The sequence below is a fragment of the Ochlerotatus camptorhynchus genome, unplaced genomic scaffold (assembly GCF_037179485.1).
Source record: "Ochlerotatus camptorhynchus isolate MF236.1 unplaced genomic scaffold, CSIRO-AGI_Acam_v1.1 ptg000251l, whole genome shotgun sequence".
NCBI classification, from domain to species: domain Eukaryota; kingdom Metazoa; phylum Arthropoda; class Insecta; order Diptera; family Culicidae; genus Ochlerotatus; species Ochlerotatus camptorhynchus.
In genome coordinates, this window is record NW_027040741.1 from 2,453,026 (window position 1) to 2,474,744 (window position 21,719).

The window sequence follows — 21,719 nt, forward strand, 5'->3', positions numbered from 1 at the left end:
CAATGCGCTGATGTCTTATGATCATGCTCAATCAACTGCACAGCAGGCAACATTGGTGTTTCTGGGGCGTTGAATAGGACACAAAAATCATGGCTACTATGTCACACTGCAAAATACAGTGTTGCCTATAGAGCAGCTGCATGATCATGTCATAAGTTTACCAATCTCTTAAATAATTAATAACTTTTTCCTTTCTCGTTTTACATAGAAACAATCTTGGGCAAAGTTGTAGCTGAGAAAATTTTCTATAAGAATAGCTATCGAACTGTTTCGCAGTTTAATATGGAAAAATACTAGAAGGCACTGAACAAAAAGTTGAGATTTCCCATAGTAATTAACATGCAAACTTCAAATGACTTGTGCGAAGTCTGTTTCTAACCCAATGAGTTGTAACTTTGGGAGGCTAATCAGGACCCGATTTGAAACCATTTAAGCACTGTGGAGCGAAAAAGTCAAATTTTGCATCAGTCTACTGAGAAATCATTATCAGCGAAATCACAACATCAAATTTAGATTTCAATTTAATCTCAGACTTTGCTCGGGTAACTAACTCATTTTTCCTTGTTTCAAGATCATCCTCGGTCCGGGGAACCCGAGGACTTATTATTACCAACAAGACATAAAAAGTAACAAGGACTAAGATGTGTTCATTTGATTACTGAAAAATCCTGTTCCCCTAGTTTGAAGTAGTTAATGCTAGGAATCGGTAGTAGATCTTCAAGATATCTTGTCTCATTTTAATGAAAACTGGGTGTTAAGCGACCAACCTGCTCTTCCGCATACTTAAACAGAACGTCAGCTCCATTCAAATCAGCTTTATCAGAAACGTTAACATTTTCATCTTCAGGATCAAACGATGAAGAAAGATGAAGGATATACTCATGACCTTGGTTTGTTGTGTAAGATAAGTCATCAACTGATGGTTTGAGTATATTCTCAACGATTTCATCGTCCTTCAGGATCTCGAACTCTGCGTTTTTCTCGTCAATTGTTTCCAGCTAGTTAATATTATTCATTATGTTCCTCAGCCTTTCTTACAATACGGACAATGGCACGTCGTCCTCATGATCACCCGGTATTTCCATATACAATATTCTCCAGGACTTCTGAATGGCAGATTCCGGAATAGCTTCACATGCTTGGGCAATCCAAAACATGGCGTCTGTTGATGCGTTTTACGTTATCGTGAAAATCATCCCCTCTTCCAAGAATCTCGTTTGTCATGATCTTCTTGTAACGAGCCTTCACCATCTGAATAACATGCTGATCCATCGGTTAGATTACAGCAGTGGTATTGGGTGGTAAAAATTTGCAAAATATGGCTCCGACATCTGTTCGCAACTCCTCTCTACAGTTATCCAATACGAGAACAGCTTTCACAGAATAGCCTAGTCCTTTTAAAAAATCAGTAACTAGAGGGACGAATTGCTCAAAAAATAAATTTTTGAACAACTCTCTCGTCATCCACGCATTTTTGGATGCTCTGTAATAGACAGAAAGATCTTTTAGGTTCTTCAGTGGTCGAGGAGTTATGTATTTTCCAATTAACATGAGTGGAAGCTTCAGCGTCTATATTTGAACAGGGCATAAAAGTTATGCGCTTCAATTGAAATCAATTTAAATTTTATTCATTTTTCGTCAAATTTAATTCAATGCAAGGCTAGAACATATATCTACGCAAATAAAACCATGAAAATGTAATTCAAACTTGAGCTAGTCACTAGGGCTGGAGCACTGCTGCCATAACTAGCACACTTGACCTATATCTATGAAGTTGATTTAAAAAGGGATTCCATAAAAAAAATAATGATGAATTGGCGAATTGGTGTCTACAGCAATGCTAATGGAAATGAGGAGCTCTACAACTTTGTAGGATGTATACCTTTCGTAAAATGTCATGCAAAAAATAATTGTCAAATTGCATCCTTTTGTTGCCATTGTTGGGTACATAAATCCACTGCGACCAGTTATTTGAACTATTGTGTTATACCCCATGTCCTTAGTTTAGTGCATGTCGTATTACTCCATCCCTATTGAGAAATGATGAAGCCTTTATCGCAAGGATACGATTCGAACTATAAGGTCCCGCTCCTTATACCTTTCGGAGTGTTGGAGCACCCTTCAAAGACGCGCCCCTTTGTCAGTTAAAACGGATTCATTCAAGCAATGACACCGATAAAGAATATGCATCAGAGTCCTATTCTTAACCACTTCAAACTAGAGTAGAAAGGACAAAGATGTATTTCTTTAATTACAAAACATTCCTGTTCCCCTAATTTGAAGCAGTTCGAACTAGGCTTCGGTGTTAGATCTTAATGCCATTAACGCACCACGAAAAGGTAATCTACCAGGGTTACTAAGCAATTGTATTCTTGCTAATTTATGTTTAAGTTTAATTTATGGAGGACCACTCTATCAGATGTGCCTTTATACAACTGATCGCTGAAGGCGTTAGCTTATTTAAACTACCCTTTTTAATTATTAGATGAAAATCGGTCATTTGTATCACGCTGTGTGTCCCCACAAATTAGAATTTACTGATACGAGCATTCTATTAAGCAGTTAGCAATCAGAATTGTAGAACAGTACACGCCCTGTCCTAAGCGGTGGATTAATCAACTTACATGCACCTCGAAATTTTCTTTACAAAAAATTAATTTGTGTGCATGCATTCCTAAATTTAGCGTTATATTAGGACTTAGCGGTATTCTGGGTATGACACACAGTGGGGGTAAGACGGACAATTCCACTTCCACTATTAATTTGCGATATTCAATGCATTCCAGAATATCTAAAGCTTGAGTCATTTAACATCTGGACGCACTGTTTATTTTCCTGCAGTTCTCCTAGCGGTCGGATCTGGTATGTTCTGACAGCAGTTTGTTTTTAAATGTTTCAGAGCTGAACATATCGTCACGTTTTATTTTGTTTAAAAGAACTTATACTTGATGGAAGCCGCGAACCGAAAACTAATTTTGGACACCCACTTAGAAAAACCGACGTGGTCAGGTTAAAAAATCGCAAAGTCGTTGAAATTGGCTAAATCGACCGTGTGCAGTGTTCTCAAACGTTTCCGTGATCGACATACTATCGATCGGCAGGATCATAGCAAGCGTCGTAGTGAAACTAAGGATTGGAAGCTGCATTTGAAGGTGTTGAGAACGGTTGGGACAAACCCAGGGCTGTCGGATTATGATATCACCAAGAAATTCAATGCCAGCCAAAGCCAGAAGGATTCGTCAGCGAGGAGGATTTAAATATTTTCGGGTCAGTAAGCAACCAACAGGACACTGAAACAGAATCTAGTGGCCAAAATACGTGCGGGGAAGTTGTACAATGAGGTTCTTTCAAAGTACGAAGGATACATCCTCATGGGCTACGAAACGTACGTGATGAATTATGGGCAGCTTCTCGGACAAAAGTTCTATAAATCCACTGGTCGAGGTAATGTCCCTTCCCAAGTAACAATTTTGGTTTTATGAGGGTTCTGTAGACCATGCTTTAGACTTGTAGAATGCTATAAAACCTCTATAAAGCTTGCAGACAAAAAACCCAGGTTTTCGTGACAAACAAGACTAAGGATTCCCAAAATATACAAGAAGGAGTGCCCGAAAAAACGAATTCTTCCGTACATTAGGCTAACAATGAACCTTTAAAATTTTGGCCTGATTTGGCAAGCTGCCACTACAGGGGAGAAGTTTTACAATGGTATCGAGACAACGGGGTAGATTTCTTCGAAAAGGGCATCAATCCACCCAACTGGCCTCAGTTCCTCCCAATTGAGAAATATTGGGCAATTATCTAACAGAAGTTGAAGAAGAGTGGAATGGTGACTTCGGATGCGACAGAGATGAAGATATGGTGGAACAAAATGGTCGCTCAGGTTAGCCAACAGAGTGTCGAAAATATGATGAGTGGTATTCGAAGAAAAGTTTGAAATTTCATCAAAACCAAATTGGAATGATGTCACGGGACCCGAGCAAAGTCGAACACCAAAATGACAGCAAACCGAAATTAAATTTTACTGAAATCAAAATTTAAATTCAGTTTACGCAATTTACAAATGTGATAACAAATTTTGTTTTCATTTAGCTGTACATTTACTCTTCAAAAATATATTGTGGCTCCTTTGTTTGCATTGCCTTAGCAAAATACTCGTTTTGTTCCCTGCTGGAAAAATGTACTGAGTTTTCAGTTTACTCTCACTGATAGCAGAATTAGCTTTTAATGTTATGTCATAGGAAGAATTTTTTGCTCTCAATTTCGATATTTGAACAACCAAAACGACTGCAACCTGAGTAATCTTACCAGTGACATCACAACATCAACTTTAGGTTCCAATTTGATCTCAGACTTTGCACAGGGAGCTGTGAAATCTTAAAATATAAACTTAAACATAAAGTAATCCCCTTGCGGCGACGTGATGTAAATTACGGCGTGCCATTCCTAAGGTTGCAAAGTCAAATGGTTGCAACTATTTTTACTATCTTTCTTCTGGTTCACTTCTAGATTGTTTGTTGAAATTAGTATTGCTGATGCTATTCTGCGTATAATTCATAAGAGACAAATTCTACGTCAATAGGCTCTGATCGTCACAACGAGAGAATGTTTTCATTGTTTCTACCAGTCGATAAAAATGAAGTGAGCAACGTAACAAAACTGGTACCAAAATGGAATTTGAATGATAATCTGTGATATGTGTCATTCAGCTAAAACTGACTGAGTTGCGAGAAGGTTCTAAACCCGCTGGAATAAAGTACCGAGAATTTATTGAACGTCCAAGAAATACAGGAAACAGACTGGATGTGATACTATTTGGAACTAACCTGCTTCACAAGAATTGTAATACTGTGCAATCATTGGAAAACTGTTTGTCATTCTCTTGTCAATTAATTTACTTTTATTGTTATTGTAATTGAACAAAATTATTATATGTTGTACCATTAATGATGTGATGTGTTGTAAACCCACCTGTAAATATTAAATTTACAGTGTGAATCCATTGAAGGATTATCAATTTTACTGTCCGAATTTACTTATGTTACAGATGCCCCTAGAATGTATATGTCCAAAATAGATCCACTGTCACCGCTCATGATCTTGTTATTGAATGCTAATGTGACATTATGTGTCGCATAACGAGTTTCGGCACATACCAAATTGTGCAATTCCCGCTGCCAGAGACCAGCCATTTTGCCGTAGGTTTTCCGTTATGCCAGAATGCACGTCTAACCTTCAACGCTGCCAAGACACGAAAGAGGATGAAGACTTGCGCCGCTTGGTCTGGTGAATTGATGCAGGGTTGGGCGACGGCCATACGGACAAGCCGTAAGTTGTAGAGTTAAATAGAGCTGTGTAGCGTAGTCACGGTATATACGAAGTGGGACCGAATGTAAATGAGCAGTAAGTAGCAGTAAGGATTGCAGATGTATCATCCGAGCAGTCACACGAATCCACACACAGTTGTTACCCACTTCTCCCGGGATATCTAGGACTTACCTGGATGTGACCAATGCGGTCTTGAGTCTTCATATTGACAAACGATAACCATACAATTATATCGATTACTTTTACATGATGTACATAAATAACATTTTCAAGACTGTCCATCTTACCTCCCGCTCACTACTGGAATTCGCGTGTGTTGTCTGGAATCCCTACCAAGCAGTATGGAGTGGACGATTCGAAGCTGTTCAACGCAAATTCGTCAGATACGCACTGCGCTATCTTCCATGGAGTGACCCGCTGAATTTACCACCGTATGCTGACCGCTGTCGTTTACTGGGTTTGGATACTCTTGCTAAGCGACGAAACATATCGCAGGTCGTCTTCGTTGCTCGCAGAATATGATGTTCTTGAGTTACTGGCCAAAATTAATCTGTATGCTCCTACCCGAACACTCTGTCCGAGAACCTTGCACCATGAAGTAGTACATGCAACCAACTATGCTGCAAACAGTTCCTTTGTCGCCATGATTCATCAATTCAACGAAGCCTCTGACCTATTTGACTTTGACATCAATGCCTCCAGGTTTCGTCATCGTTTGCTGTCGGCCAATTTTTAATTTTTAATGAGTGACTACATTTGTATTTAAGTGTTTCATTGAGACTATCCAGTCAGATGGACTATAATAATAATAAATAAATTATCTGCACCTAAAAAACGTTAAAAAAATTCGACCGTTTTTGATTTTTTCAAAATGTGTTAATCGTTAATATTTAAAATAAATGGCAATGTGTAGTTTATTGCAGCATGAGTTTAACTTACACAATGCTGAAATTATTATTAAAAGGCTGAATTTATTGACGATAAAACAATAACCATCCTTAAGATGTCCGTTTTTCTCCGATTTCCCTAAATCTCTTTTACTGAATATGATAATTTTAATTACTGAAAAGACAATGCATTTAGGCAAGATTTCCATTGAATAATAATCACAATCAAAATCGATCTAATTTTGCCCCCATATTTATAGGTTGTCGTCACAAATGTAATCCAGTTCTTGGGCTGCCTATTATCCACCAGGAGTCTATTTATTACCAATACCATACCCCACAGACATTGTAAAACGATGTGAATGCTAATTACATGCAGCTTCTCCTTCGTAGCTAGAAGTGTTGGCCAAAGTCTCCATTGGAGGCCATATCGGCAAAGGGTTCTCGGCGTTGATTTATGGAAGGCACCATCACCACACTGCAGAACGCCTGTGAAGACTATGACCATAGAAGTGGACGCATATTTAAGAGGCTTGGGAAGCGCCCACGCACCTAAAAGATCGCCGCGGCTTGTTTACTGGAAGCACTTACGTTTACATACGTGGAGTGTCCGACCTCCAAAGCACAGCTCAGGTGCCATTATGTGTTTTGAATACGAAACGATTGGAAGCTTGCATTGGAATACTTACACTGGCCCTGAATGGATGTACAATGTTGTTTTCTTTAGTCGTTTGTATAACTGTACGCGAGACAGGCAGAGGAAATAATCAGGTGTTTTATCATTATTAATCATTATTTATAGTGGATTACTGGAATTGTGACTGGACTGTAAATTATATTAAAATTCCTTATGGCTTAGCTCATACTAGTAAGGAATGTGGCTGATACAGATAGCAATTGAATGCTAGTGGTGTCACATTAGTAGGTAAACATAATCATATTCAAATGATCCTTTCTATGAGAGTGTAATCCACCAAACATACGTAAGAAATACAACAATTGTAATTGATGCAAACCCGTAAACTGCAATGCATAGACTAGGTACTCTGTGGAAAAAATCCACAACACAGAATAAATGATAACTTTTCTTTTCTCACTTGCTTGAAAACAACTCTAAGCAGTTATTTTGTTTTTGCCCAAATAATACTAAGCGCCAATATTGTTATTAAATTATTAATAGTAGATGACTACGTAAATGGGGTCGTTAGGTATCAACATTTAAAGTCCTTGCAACATACCAGTTTTATGGTAATGTTAATACATATTCACATCTGTCGGTTCATTTTGCTCTACATTGTATATTTATTTACACAGACTCTAAACTGGTTTTCATCACAACCGTACCAGCCCGAATGATTGAAAATTCAACTGCCTGTGGCTTATAATTACATCGAATAGTATAAAATTCCAAAACGTCTCAAAGCCAAATGACCTCCATTAATCATCACCTACAGTGCAAATTCTTTTGCGCAGATTTATGCAAAGCCCTTTGCCTTTCCGTATGCTGTAGCAGCCACCAAGCAACCAGCAGCAGCGGTGGCTGTCTTCGCGAAAACAATTAGCACTGACAATTATTTGCTCAACCTGTTCTAAACCGAAACCTGTCCCGAAGCAGGCGTTAACTATTCATATTTGCATTTTCAGCCTTAATTATTCCGAAAGTAGGATTACCATATTCGAAAGAACCGCGACTTAACGAGACCACCTCTGCATGTCCCAACCTACAAACAAACGCACATGACTGCATTTTTAATTTAATTAAGAAATTTCACTCACCCAGCGCTTAATGTCAGATACTTTGCTGCTGTTTTTTTAGCATCTACAAAATAACGAAACCTTCACCCTCTCGTTTGGAGCTGAGCGGGGGTTTCGGAATTTCAACAATCGTTCCTCTTGACAGCTCAATAGCTCTTTTGCAGTGGATAGTGTCGCTGCCGTTGCATTCAAGTACACCATGGCTGCGCCAGCAGCAGCAGATGTGTATGTTTATGCAAAATCTTGGGTTCACCGCACGAGTTTTCTCAAGTGGTTTCAATGTAAGTACCTACCTACCACACATGCGATGTGAACGGATGTGGAATTTGCAGGTCACACAAGTCAACATGAATTCCCTTCTGTTTAATTGCAGTGCAGTTATTTTTCTCTTCTCATTTTTGTCATTGTTGATGGACATTGCCGTTTTGGTATGGGAGCTCCTTGCGCTCAAAAGGTTGGGTTAATCCATTTAAATCCAAGGCCTTGATGTCATTATACCAAAGAAGTCCACATTCACAGGTGCAGCATTGCGATCAATTGCGCTGTCGATTGATTCATTGCGACTGCGAGAATGAGGAGGTTTACGATCGTTGGCAGTGTAAGGGTGCAGGCAGACTCTCAGCACCAGGTACATACGTGAAGAGTCAAGTACCATCTATAAATGTCAGTCAGTACGTTTCGTGATCGAAGTGATCATTCGAAATTACAATAATATTGAAATCAAGTAGTTTTGGAATCAAAATTGAATCTAAAAACCAATTGAATATTGGTTCCTGATTCGATTGCACCATGTATAATTGAGGAGGATTGTGTTAAAAAATAGATTTTATATTATACTAAAAACTTCACAACCATTTACATAAACCTAACAACAAATAAATTGAATGTAGAGATAAGTTTATTACGTTCTCAGAACATGTTTTGTTTGGGGAATGTAATGGCCGATTATGCAAAACTTCTATGTTATTCTAGAGCATTTCGTAAATATAACGGGTGTTCAATAAAAATGAGAATGATTTCAATACCATCCAGCGCAGCCTTGAGAGAGCATCGTGACTAAGTTGTGTCGTACGGCTGACCAGGGCCCCTTCTCCAATATTCATTGGCGTTTTTTTTTTTGAAGAATACACATTATGTTTTTAATAAAAAATACTGAATTCATTGAAAAACAAAATGTTTTTACTAGCTATATGATTGAAAAAAATCTAATTTTTTAATGAACACCCGTTAACAATAGTACATATGTAGGGATCTCCCTTAGCCCAGCCGGTAAAGGTACAGCTATGAAGCAAGACCTGGGTGGCTGGGATCGGTTTTCGGTTTGGTCTAGGAATTTTTCGGGTTGAAATTTTTTTCGACTAACCTGGGCATAGAGTATGATTGTACTTGCCATACTAATGCAAAAATGGTTCAAGATCTCAATTAACAACTATGGAAGTGCATCTAGAACACTAAATCAAAGGTTGGCGTAAAGTCTTAATAAAGCCAAAGAAGAAGAACATATGTCGAACAGGAGTATCAAAACACTATTTCCAGATCCAATATTTGATTACAAAATCTTCACAGGATGATTCACCAAGACCAATCTATTGATGATAAAAAAATGCATGCATTAGCTTTATAAAATAAATCGAAATGTCTACAGATGATCATATTAAAATAATGTTAAAACTTCTGGTTGAGTGTATCAAAATTTTTGAAACTCCATATAAATAATGTGTATAATTCACTAACAACTAAATATCAACAGGAAAAATAAGAGGAAAAGCTCTGCTTTGCCGCAAACCTCCTATTATGCAACGGCTTAATCACTAAGAATGAAAGCGAAAGTCACCACCGGCCGGTCTATTCGATCGTCGAACCACGATCGAGACGGAGCAAAACAATCATACAGTACCATTCGAGTCTCTTCCAACCACGCCGTGGTTTGCTCTCATTTCACTTTCAAATTGGCCACATTAAAGCGCCGAAACGGGCCTCACCATGCAACCCATACCGGCTGAACAGAAACCGATCAATAATTGAGCCATTTTGCTATACTGGCTGCAACCTGTTACTGGTCGGTGGTTGTTGTTATTGATCTCGTACAGACGCACAACTTGATGAAAGAGGAATGACTTTTCCGCGAGCGCACGCGCACTCTCTGTTTTTGATAAATTTTGAAGTGTGGTATGCCGACTTAATAAATGATTTATGAGGCAGAAAATCGTTTTCGTTTTATGTTGTTGTATGCTTTGAGGTGAGGACGCCATAATGGTTTCTTCTATTGGATGTATATTTTATTTTAGAGCGGCAGTGATTTCAATGGGCGCCATTCTTAATGCATAGAAGCAAATCACTTTTTTTTTTAAGGTAAGGAACGGCTGTGGTTTACTCATTTGATGTTGTAAGGTTTGTCGGCAAGTAAAGTGGAAAATGGAGTGGTCAACAGGGGGTGTGTTAGGGTGGAAGATCGAAGTATGTTATGCTCGCGGGTGGACGTGTTTATTTTGTCGGTCGCATTTGATTTATCTCGTTACTGTCACTTGGCTTAATTTGAATAGTGGAGCTTCTTGAAAAAGTTTTTGTAACTGCAGATATAAATCGTCACGAGTGCGAAAACGCAGTAGGCTCTGCCCGCGAACGGTTGGTTTTGTTTTCACTGGCGCTGATTTTATCTTTCTTCTGCATATTTTTTAATTGTACCAAATCAAAAAAAATGTTAAATTAGGATCCATCACGGTTTAAGAAGCTTTTCAGTGATATTGTAATTAACGTGAAAACTCTTGGGCAAGAATTTGTTTCGAGTAGCTGTGGTGTCGTGTTGATCGGTTTTTCTTTTCGCTTGTTTTTTGTGCTTTGCCTCCCTCCCAAGAAGAGTTTTACCGAGTATTTTTCTTGGTGCTGGCGTTCTGTCTTCCGGAGGATGCACGCGAATGAGGTGTTAGGCAAAAATTCGGTGCAGATGAAAAACTTTGCATGTGATTCAAAATGTTGTGTTCGGTTGTAAAAACAACGCGGAAGAATTTTTAGATTACCGCGAGTGAAGCGGTGTTTTTGGAGGCAGCATTTGGTGAGATCCATCTGATTATAAATCAATCATAAATGCATATTTCCATATATTACTAAATACGCGCCAGATTTCGAAACATCACATTTCGAAATCTGGTAGTGTGTTTGCAGTACCATTATTCATATGATAACGGTAGCGTTTACATGCGGGGCTTATTGTATGTGAAAGCAACCTCGGAATGGACGTGAATTACCAGGCATTCTAAAATGGGATACTGAATCTGCAGTAGATCTATCGCTTCCTAACTCCCGGACTAAACTTGCTTTAAATTATTACATCAAGGATTGTTGTAAGTAAATTTCTTCCATAATACCACTGCCAGCCAGTCAGTGGGGGTTAGATTGAATGCACACACAAACACACACAGATATAAATCGTCGCGAGTGCAAATCAATCTTCCCGACTATCGACCATCGTTGGAGTGGTCCCCAGAACTGGCCAAGTGGACTCCCAAAGTACATATCCTTTCAAGAGTGTTTATCACACATGGCTGGAGGAAATTGGAGCATTCGGGTGAGATGCTTCCTTTTTGTTAGTAAAATTTTATTCTAATCAGGATTGGAATTTGAATTGAGAAGCTCGGCTAGCTTAACGACTGCCGCTTTTGCTTTTTTTTCTGTTCGGGACCTAACACTACTACGACCAGTAAATTGATCTATTGTAGTATATCCCGTCTCCTTAGTTTAGTGCATGTCGTATTACTCCATCACTATTGAGAAATGATGAAGTATTCATTTTTTTACAGTTGCCACTCTTGCAATTATCGCAAGGATCCGACTCTAATTGAACGGTCCCACTATTTATACCCTTCGGAGTGTTGGAACACCCTCCAAAGGCGCGCCCCTTTGTCAGTCAAAATTGGATTCCTTAGCAACAGAATTAAGGTATGACACCGATAATGACCATGCATCAGAACCCTAGTCTTAACCACTTCAAACTAGAGAACAACGAAGAGAAGATTAGGAATCACATAGATGAAGACAACTAACTCATTTTTTTTCCCTTGTTTCAAGATCATCCTTGGTAGACAAAGCCGAGTCTTGTCACTATCAACAAGGCTTAACAAGTAACAAGGACTAAGATGCATTCCTTGGATTACTGAAAATCCTGTTCCTCTATAGTTGCTTTTGCCGCTTTAGATGACTCTGATTTCATTGCGTTCGGTCAAATCATTCACAAAATGACACTTCGTACGATTTTCTCCATAGCAGGTCAACATTTTGATGAAGCTTTGATAATCTTCAAAAACTTAATCTGGTTCATCATTTGTTCTCAAAAGTCTTTCAAAATCTTCTTCATTAAAATAAGTCTTGGCCATAATGTTGGCAGCATTCAGTAAGTGAGATGTACTCCGCTTCTGTAGATGGCAATGTGACACATATCTGTATCCAGAGTCTATTAGTACATTTGATGCTTTAGCATCTGCTAGTCAAACCGAATAGCCAGTTTATCTATGTACGTCTTTTGACATAAACGGTAGCTATGCTCCGTCTGGATCACTTGAATGCAGAGTAAGTTTTTCCCGTCGCCTAACTTCATCAGCTGATAGTCTGGACCTATTTTTCGAACAACGTCATGATAAGCTGCTTCATTTGTCGTCACCAGGAGCAGGTCGTCTACATATACCAAAAATAAATCATTTGGTTCTTCTTAAGTAAAGACAGGCAAGGATCTGCCCCTGCTTGATTGAATCCGTGCCTAACTGTTTCGTGCCGAAAATTATCCCTAAGATTTTTTTTTTATTTCGCTTAGGTTAGAAAAAAAAATGAATTTAGAAATCCTGAGGAATATTTTTTTATTAGGAATGGGCAATACTGAATCTCAGTTTTTTCTTTGCCAAATTATCTAGAACAATTCCTAAGGTTAATCTCTCGCCTTTTTAAATATTACCTTATGATACAAAATGACGTTCCACTAGTCCGGCCTTCGAAAAAACTTCATAACTCAGGAACTTTTTCAGAACTCAGAAACATTTTTGAAAAACTAGAACAATGGAAAACTTTCGAATTCTCAATATTACAAATAAACCAATTCAATATTTGTAACTAAACAAAACATTTTTTGATATAATTTGAATTTTGAAACATTTACTCGATACACCGATACTCGACGCACGAGTATGAAATAGGAACCTATTAAATATTCAACTAAGAAATATACAAAGGAATTTAGAAAATATCATCACTCATAACAAATTCAGCTCACTTTGTTAACAACTATCCGATATTGGGGAAATGGCTCTAATGTTGGCCTATGGATCTAAGATTGGGCCCATCGCTAAAAATCTGTTAAATATCAATATTATCTAGATGAATGCATAATTGGGACGGTACACAGCAAAAAAATAATTTTGATATCACATCAAAGTGGATGCACTACAATCATGTCGAAAATTTCATGTAATTTTTATGACCACATAAATAAACAAATGCAGTAAAAGCAGCGTAATGTCAGTTCATGCATTGTATTAATGATAATTTTGTCCTTTTTAGCAAGTAATATTACACCATATTTACGACATGATTGTAGTGCATCCACATTGACGTGATATCAAAATTATTTTTTTGCTGTGTACTAATGGATATTTTTGGTCGCCATTGAAAATTTAGTCGAGTGGGTCCAAATTACATCCATTTCCCCTAGAAACAGTTGAACGTAAATGGACAAGATAAAATGCTTACCTAACCGTAATCATATCAAAAAATTACAAAAGTCGACAGTATTTTTCACAACACTACACACTTAGAAAAAATCATGTAAATTTAGGTGCTCTGAGACTGACATATACGAGCGTCAATTTTGACATAAAATTGAGTCATAATAGACGCAAAATTCAGCTTACTAAAACGTACTTTTCGTCGCGTAACGAACTTATCAGTCTCGGCGCACTTAATTTTACATGACATGTTTGTTTACGTCTCACCCTTTATTTCAAAGATGGATTCCGATTGAAAATCTTAATTGAAATCTGACTCACAAGTTGAAGATTTCACATGGATGAACCAGTAGATCAAAACAAACCTGCAAGCATGACACGATTTCGCAACGATTCCAGCCTCACAAATATTACACACATCAGCAAAATCTAACCTCTCTCTGTCAAATGCCGTTGACTGGCGATCCCATAAAAAACTCACCTGTAAGTAAACAAGAAAAGAGATTCAAATTAAAATCAAGCTTCAACAACTAGCAACAGTAGAGGTATAGAGCCATACTCTTCCTCAACTGCGCGGCTATTCCATTTGGCTGTGCGAATGTACTATGTGGGTATTTCACGGGTCAAAAAGGGTAATGCTCGCGTTCGGAGCGAATTAGCAATTTCTGGTTCATCATGCAAAAGATCTCCTTCTCACTGGGTTTCACAACCGCTGCACTGTGGGAAAGTTGCTGACAGAATATTTATATTTCTTGAAGATTCTCGATAATTGTTCCTACAGTGATCACTAGGTTATTCATAGTTGATTTATCATCATCTTAGAATAAATCTTCTTCTACTTGAAGCGACAAAATAGTGCTACCTTTCCCACTGTGCCACATCTCAACATGAGTTCACAACGTTGCTCCGCGCAATGAAATTGGTAGTTACCCCTATTGCCGACCAAGGGTCCCATCGCGGCGCGAACAATTTAATGGCAAAACGTATTAGTCATATCAATCTCACCCGCGCGTTTGCAGCAAAGCCAGTGGCGAACGCGTACACAAATCCCGGTAAAGCTCACCCCGTGCTGGAGTGATTTGAGCGCTATTCATCTATTAGCCCATGCACATGAATTTGTCCGTGTCAAAGAGACGGTCGAGCCGGACGAACGGACCCCCTTTACCTTTGGGGTAAAGTGACAAGCCTTCAATGCTCTATGGCAGATATCCAAGTGAGAGAGGGTGGCAAACTCCACTCCACTGGCTCCAATAAAGCATGGGAAAATAAATAACTTGTGCGCGCCCCTTCGAAAGCGAAATCTGCTGGAACTAATTGGCTTCCCAAAGCCGGGGTTGGCTTTGGGTCTTGGCGCAGTCATGTTGACTGACGATCGGACGGACGGACTGACTTACTGACGGACTAAATCTGACGACGTTTACTTTCACCGATCACGTTGTTTGTGGAATATATGTAAGCATTTTTTTGTCAGCACTTCGAGGGTCCGGACAAAGTCTGTGGCCTAAGACCCATCGTTTGTTGGGCCATGTATGCAGATGTGAGGCAATCATTAATGTCAGTTGAGATGTTTTTTTCGTGCAATTATTTATTTTTGGAACATAAAAAGAAGACGTATTTCGTAGTGTTGCTGTCTGATGAAAGACGCCAAGTATGTTTTTTGATTGGCCAAATATGGGTGCTAGACTGGCAAACATATATTTCATGAGGTGCTGGGCAATATAAAGCATAATGTTCCAGACGAATTTTTTAGTTGCATACACTGGGAAATCCTGCAGTAGTGCTCTATGATTGATGGATTAATTAAATGAAAGTGCATTTTATGGTAAGCAGCGTATTAAACGAAGCGTAGGTACCGATTGCTGGCACGCACGATTATTATACGAAACACATAGCGACAGCATATATTTATAGTTTAAATATGTTTTGTATATTTCTAGAAAGGTCAGTCGAAAAAACACTTAATGGATCATAAAATTGCACAGCATAGTGTAAAGCTAGCAAGGGCACTTCTTCCAAGCCTAATTTCCATCACCCAAAAGAAAAGAAAAACTCCAGGTTCAATAAATTCAAGAATTTATTTTAAAAATGTAAAATATTCCAACTCTGACTTCTCAAACATGTATTTACCTACTCCGTTTCGACATCCGACTTTGAATACAAGTGTCGATAACCACAGCGGATTGAGATAATAATTTCGGAGGATCTTCACTTATTTCTTCTTAATTCACAGTTCAATTTATTTTCATTAACTTTAAACTAATTAACTTTAACCTAATTAACTTTACTTAAATTTATTTCAATTTCACTTTGTACTTTATGAAATTCTCACTGTCCAATTTTTGTCGTCTCAACCACTCGGCACTGATGATAAGGGCTCCGTCTATATGATGGTAGAACAACCAAAGAGGTTTATTTATGCTGCGGCGGTTCCTTATATAGCTGTCAGTTAACGGAAGAAAGAGAAGGAACAGTCGGAATTGCACAAACGTCAATAAACGCACAGTTCTGCTGCACGGTCGATCCCATAATCGATGAACGGGGAGTGGTAGTTTGATGGCGAGATTGATGATCGATGATGCCCACTGACGTATAGGTGTCTCTGCTCGCATATGCGAACATACTGGCCCCTTCGAAGATCGCATTCTGACTGTTTAATCGATGTACAAGATGATGATGCTGTCCCCACGTCGATTGTCGATCAACTCGATGTTGTGATGAGAAACGTCAATTGATGCTTGCGTTGGCGGTGGTGTTTTGCATTGATTGTTGTCCCTTGTCTTGTAATTGTTTATTTCAGGTGCTCTTCGTTGGAAACGTTTGTGGATGGATTTCTGCTTCATTTGATGTTGTTCGCTGGATATCAGAAGGAGGAATTGGCAGAATGGCGATTTTCGAAACCGGTCGAGTATACTGTCCTGTTGGTGTTTTCAATGTGACGACGCGAGTAATGCCGTCCTTCCCTGGATGCAAATCGACGATCCGAGCAGTAGGCCACTGGATAGGTGCTACGTTGTCCTCCTTCAGAAGCACAAGCTGGCCCGTTTGGATGTGTACTGGAGGATTTATCCATTTGGAGCGACTTTGAAGAGTGCAGAGATACTCGATATGCCATCGCTGCCAAAATTGTTGCAGTAGTTTCTGAAGCTGTTGGAAGTGTCTCAGGCGATTGAATGGAATGGTGGTGACATCAGTATCTGGAACGGCCTTCAGAGACAATCCAGTGAGGAGATGTCCTGGACTGAGGGGCTCGAAGTCGGTGGGATCATCGCTGAGAGGTACTAACGGTCTCGAGTTAAGGCAACACTCGATCTGTGCTAGCAGAGTTTGCATGTCTTCCATACCCAATTTCATTGTTCCCGCAGCTCGAACGAAGTGTTTTTGAGCGGACTGAATAGCTGCCTCCCACAAACCTCCAAAGTGTGAGGCTTTGGGAGGATTAAAACGTCATCGTATCCCGTTGTTGGCGCATTCTTCGGTGATTGATCGGTGATGCTCATTGCTTCGGACAAGATGCTGTAGTTCGTTGTTGGCACCTACAAAATTTCTCCCGTTGTCGCTGAAGATTTCGGCACACAGCCCACGACGTGCGACGAAGCGTCGAAGGGCCTGGATGAATTTGGTGGTGCTTAGGTCTCCCACAAGCTCTAGATGGACAGCCTTCGTAGAGAAACATACAAAGACCGCGACGTATGCCTTGCCTGGTGCTGCTCGACGATGGAGTGGTTTTAGCGAAATTGGGCCCCAATAATCGATTCCTGTTATGGTGAATGGCCGGGTAGCGGTGATTCGTTCGACGGGAAGTTCGGCCATAAATTGTTGAACGAGCTTAGGGCGAGCTTTGACGCAAATCACGCAGTGTTGGACGATCATTCTGGCAAGGCTTCTGGCCCCCGTGACCCAATACCGCAGTCGGAGAACATTGAGCAGCAGTTGCGGTGCTGCGTGTAAGTTGATTTCGTGGAGATGGCGAATGAGCAAAGTCGATAGGGGATGAGAGGACGGTAGTAAAATCTGGTGCTTGGTGTCATAAGGTTGTTGTGCGTGTTTCAATCTGCCTTCGATGCGGATCAGCTGATCGGTCGATAGAAAGGGGTAAAACCAACGGATGCGAGATTTTGCTGATACAGGTTGGGACTGCTGAAGATTTTTCCACTCGGCGGCGAAAGTTTGTTGTTGCACAAGGCGAATCAGTTGTACTTCTGCTTGCTGTTTTTCTTCGACGGTGATGGTAGTAGTAGTTGGTCTCGATTTTCGTTGACAGTGCAGCAGAAATCGACGGCAGTAAGTAGACCTGTGCGCCGATCAAAATATTTTCGGCGGCGGCGTGATATGTTATTTTCTGCCGGCGGCGGCGGCGTGGCGGCGTCACGCCGTTTGCTTTCGGCGGCGGCGGCGTGGCGGCGTAGCGGCGTGGGTCGGCGTGAGTGTATTTTTAATGATTTAGAAAAAAAAAATACTTTTCAAACTAATCCCACATGTACAAAAAATGCTACCCACATTTGAGTTCAGATTACTCAAAATCGCTAAAACGTAGGTCACACATAGTGTGAATAAATTTTGCGACACTTTCCCCGGAAAAAGTTCTTGAATATAAGAAAAATTTAAGAAAATTTTACCCACGTTTAGAAGTGCACTAGTGGAAGGACTACAACCACATTCAGTTTTCCTCATATTCGAGAACTTTTCCTCGGAAAAGCGTCGGAAAATTGACTCATTCTATGGGTGAGCTACGTTTTCGCGAATTTGAGTAACCTGAACTCAAATGTGAGTAACTCTTACTCAATTTTGAGTCGTTCTCATTGGCCGTGCATTCAGAATTTGTTTAGAAAAGTAAGTCAAGTGCTTATTTACATTCGCAGGGGGTGGAGTCGTATAGCAAAGTGTAAGCAACCTTTTTATTAAGTATAAGAAAAGTACGTTATGTAGAGGTGTATAGTATTGAAAAGTAATCTTTTATCATTCATTGAGCATTACACGTTATTTATATGTTGATAGTGATAAATGATGTGCTTTTATTACTCTGATGCATATTTGAATGCACGCGCATTGTAGTCATATAACTTGTGTTTATGTAATTGAAGATGAAGTCTTTCGGATATACGTAGAATCCCGCACAACTTGAACCTGTTAGAGATTAAAAAAAGATCAAACTTCAGCGTGTTGTTAATAATAATCCCTTATTCACCTTTATGTAAATCCTATCCTCGTCAGTAAGCCAGTGATTATTGCACAATTCTATTTTTGCAAATGCTGTAATTGTCATGAATTAAGAATGTTTTATCCACATTCTTATGGTGGATGCCTGACCAACGTGCAGATACGGTCGGCCCAGCTATGTTAAAAACTCGTTCACTTGGTGTGCACACACAATACCTTTCGCGAGACCTTGCGAACCAAGGCTGCCAAGCTTTCTAATTTTCCAAAAGCAGAGAATATCTCCATCTACAACGTTCTTCGGGAAACGGCGTCGGTGGTGTAGTGGTAAGCGTGATTACTTCTCACCCCAGCAGGCCTGGGTTCAATCCCAGTCGGCGCCGCCGGGATGTTCTGAGGCATAACATCTCTGATCACGCCTTCCTTCGGATGGGAAGTAAAGCCGTTGGTCCCCGGTTCATAAGTTGATGGGTCGATAGGTAGGGTCCAGGTGTAGGAGCTGCCTTCCTGGCACGTCGGTAGCATTGGTGCTCAGCACGGAAAACAAGATCGACGGAAAAAACAAACCAAAGGAAAAAAAAAAAAAAAAAACGTTGTTCGGGTATGACGTAGCCAAATATGCGGTGCACTCTTTCTCGATGACAGAGGTCACACTATCTTCAACGTTTGAGTGCTTCATAGCAAGACTGAGCAACAAGGAAGGTGAGTTAGAAGGAAGTTCATCGCATTCATCTGATTAGAAACCGATTTGAATATTCGTTTTTCAATGATGTCCGTACAATAAATTCATATCATATAGTACGTACAAGAAATTTGTAATCGAGCGTTCATCCAAAGCACTTTTAATGCATTTCAGGTTCATAAATCGAGGGTAAAGTAAAGTCGAAATCAAAATTAGGTCCTTAACAGGAAACTTTCGATTCAGATGCTCCTTCATCCCCAGATTCATGTGTGTCATGGCAAGCAAGTCCTCATTTATTTTACTGATACAAGCTTCAATCTCAGATCGCAAGAGCATGGCAATGTTAACTGTTGCATTCTTTTCAGCAGACAACAGGGTTATTATAATCTGTAAACCAAAACGGAATTTTACTACAATCTTTTCACCACCATTATGTCATCATGTTTTAGAAACAGACTAGAGTAAAATCACATTGGAACTAAAATGAAACTTTTCACACTAGACGTTCGCTACGTGATCGACTTTTAACTGGCACGTTTTTAACTTGTCCGCTGACTGAGACAATTTTTCAGTTGAAGTACATTTTCTTCCAAAATGATGCAATTTCAAAATGTCAAGATTAACTGGATGAACACTGATGCTTTTTAAATGCATTTCAGTTAGTGAATTTCGTTCGTTAGGGGAAAATCAAACATTATTTTCTCAGCTATCGAATGGCTAGTGTGTCAGTAAACGAACATCTGATCTTCAATGCACTGGTTGGATATTAATTTTCAAACCCTACATGGTCACCAATCGGTCAGATGGAACTTATTAGTAGGCTTAGTTACTAGAGATATAGCAACAATAGTTTCCAATTATAGTTTCAGAACCACAACTTAAAAAAAAAACTCACCTCAAACGGCTCAAGAAAGTTTCGGAAGTATTCAACTAGCGCCCACTCATGTGCTGTGAATATGAGATCGTGAGACGGTTCAATACAGCATTCACACCAGCTCTATTTAGTTCGGAGACTTTTCATCGTCTTACGTAAGTAATGCTAACGTGTTACGCTGATTGTTATAAGTGTTGGGGCTTATTTAGGTCCTTGACGGAACATTGACATTCATTTCACACAAACTCGGAAGTTGAGCATTTAGCTCCTCCTCCATACTAGATAACGGGTTTTGCCCATCCATATCAAGTCAATCTCCAGATTCTTCGATATCGGTTAAGATGTGTCTGTTTATTTTATCCATTTCGACTTACAATTCCGGACCTCGGTATCACTCGGCCTCTTCTTAGCCTCTGACATGCATTACAAGCAGATCACTTTCTCCTTCAATATATGTATTTTCACGTCACTCTTTCCACGTTTCACTTTAAAGGATTTTTCCTCTCGAAGTATCAATCGACAGAAAATTCAAGGGAATTTTATTTAAATTCAAATTCTACTTCGCTGAAGTCGTCGTGAATGGAAACAAAACCTCCAAAAATCAAATGCTTAAAGACGAGACCGATGCGCAGGATCTATAGGTGAGGCAGAAGGAACCGTAAGTCGACTGTTTCATTCATCCGGTGTTCTCGTCGGATCGCGAGAAAGAAAGAGTCGGCTAGTTTCCTTCTGCCTCACCTGTAGATCTGGCCGTTCTTGCTCATCGAGACGAAACCAGTGAACTGAGATTTTTGACGTTTGATCAGCGCACCAAACCGCAATCTCGAACAAGCACGAGCAGGAGGACAAAGAGGAATCATCCATGTGTGCTAGATAGAGCAAGTGCGAACAAACGTCAAAAAACTAATAGCGAATTCGTTTATTATTCAGTTCCAATCTGGATCGGGTATCAAAATTGGGTCTGCTTGTTTTCTGACAAACGTCAGTTTGCTCGTTTTTTTTAAAACCCAGCTCCGGTTGAGGTTTGCTCTGCCAAAAAGTTCGGTTTCGCACTGATAATAAACGAATTCGCTATAAATGATGCTAAATAGTTGCCTCATACAGGCTTGTTCGAGGTTACTCAAACATGAGTCAGACATTTTCATTTTCATAACTTCTTTTGAAACGTCAAAGCATGAGTAGTTGGGATTTCTGAATATGAGCAACATTGACTCAACAATAAATAAATAAAGGCAGATCTCAATTTTAAGATTTCAGCACATTTGTTGACTCAAAAAGAAACAAACTGAAATTTTGAGCAGGCTTGAAAAATCTCATTACAGCTAAAACGC

At 39.5% G+C, this 21,719-nt stretch overlaps 3 protein-coding genes across 4 annotated transcripts in view; all 3 read right to left on the reverse strand.

Annotated features, from left to right (window-relative positions):
* Cad99C (cadherin-99C) overlaps window positions 1-21,719 on the reverse strand; it is a 396,119-nt gene that overhangs the window by 251,829 nt on the left and 122,571 nt on the right. The window lies entirely within an intron of this gene.
* LOC135704942 (uncharacterized) lies at window positions 16,472-17,029 on the reverse strand. The gene has a single exon (XM_065226483.1). The coding sequence runs from the start codon at window positions 17,027-17,029 to the stop codon at window positions 16,472-16,474; it is 558 nt and encodes a 185-aa protein (XP_065082555.1).
* LOC135704943 (uncharacterized) lies at window positions 17,123-21,152 on the reverse strand. Its single transcript, XM_065226484.1, has 2 exons — window positions 21,127-21,152; window positions 17,123-17,969 (listed from the first exon to the last, which is right to left on the reverse strand). Exons 1-2 carry the CDS (start codon window positions 21,150-21,152, stop codon window positions 17,123-17,125), a joined length of 873 nt encoding a protein of 290 aa, XP_065082556.1.

Bases quoted from the DNA above. Each gene is read 5' to 3' on its own strand.
- LOC135704942 (XM_065226483.1), bottom strand. From the start codon at position 17,029: ATGAAATTGGGTATGGAAGACATGCAAACTCTGCTAGCACAGATCGAG.
- LOC135704943 (XM_065226484.1), bottom strand. From the start codon at position 21,152: ATGAGCAAGAACGGCCAGATCTACAG. The intron at 17,970-21,126 runs GTGAGGCAGAAG...ATCGGCGCACAG, and splicing joins AAGAACGGCCAGATCTACAG to GTCTACTTACTGCCGTCGAT.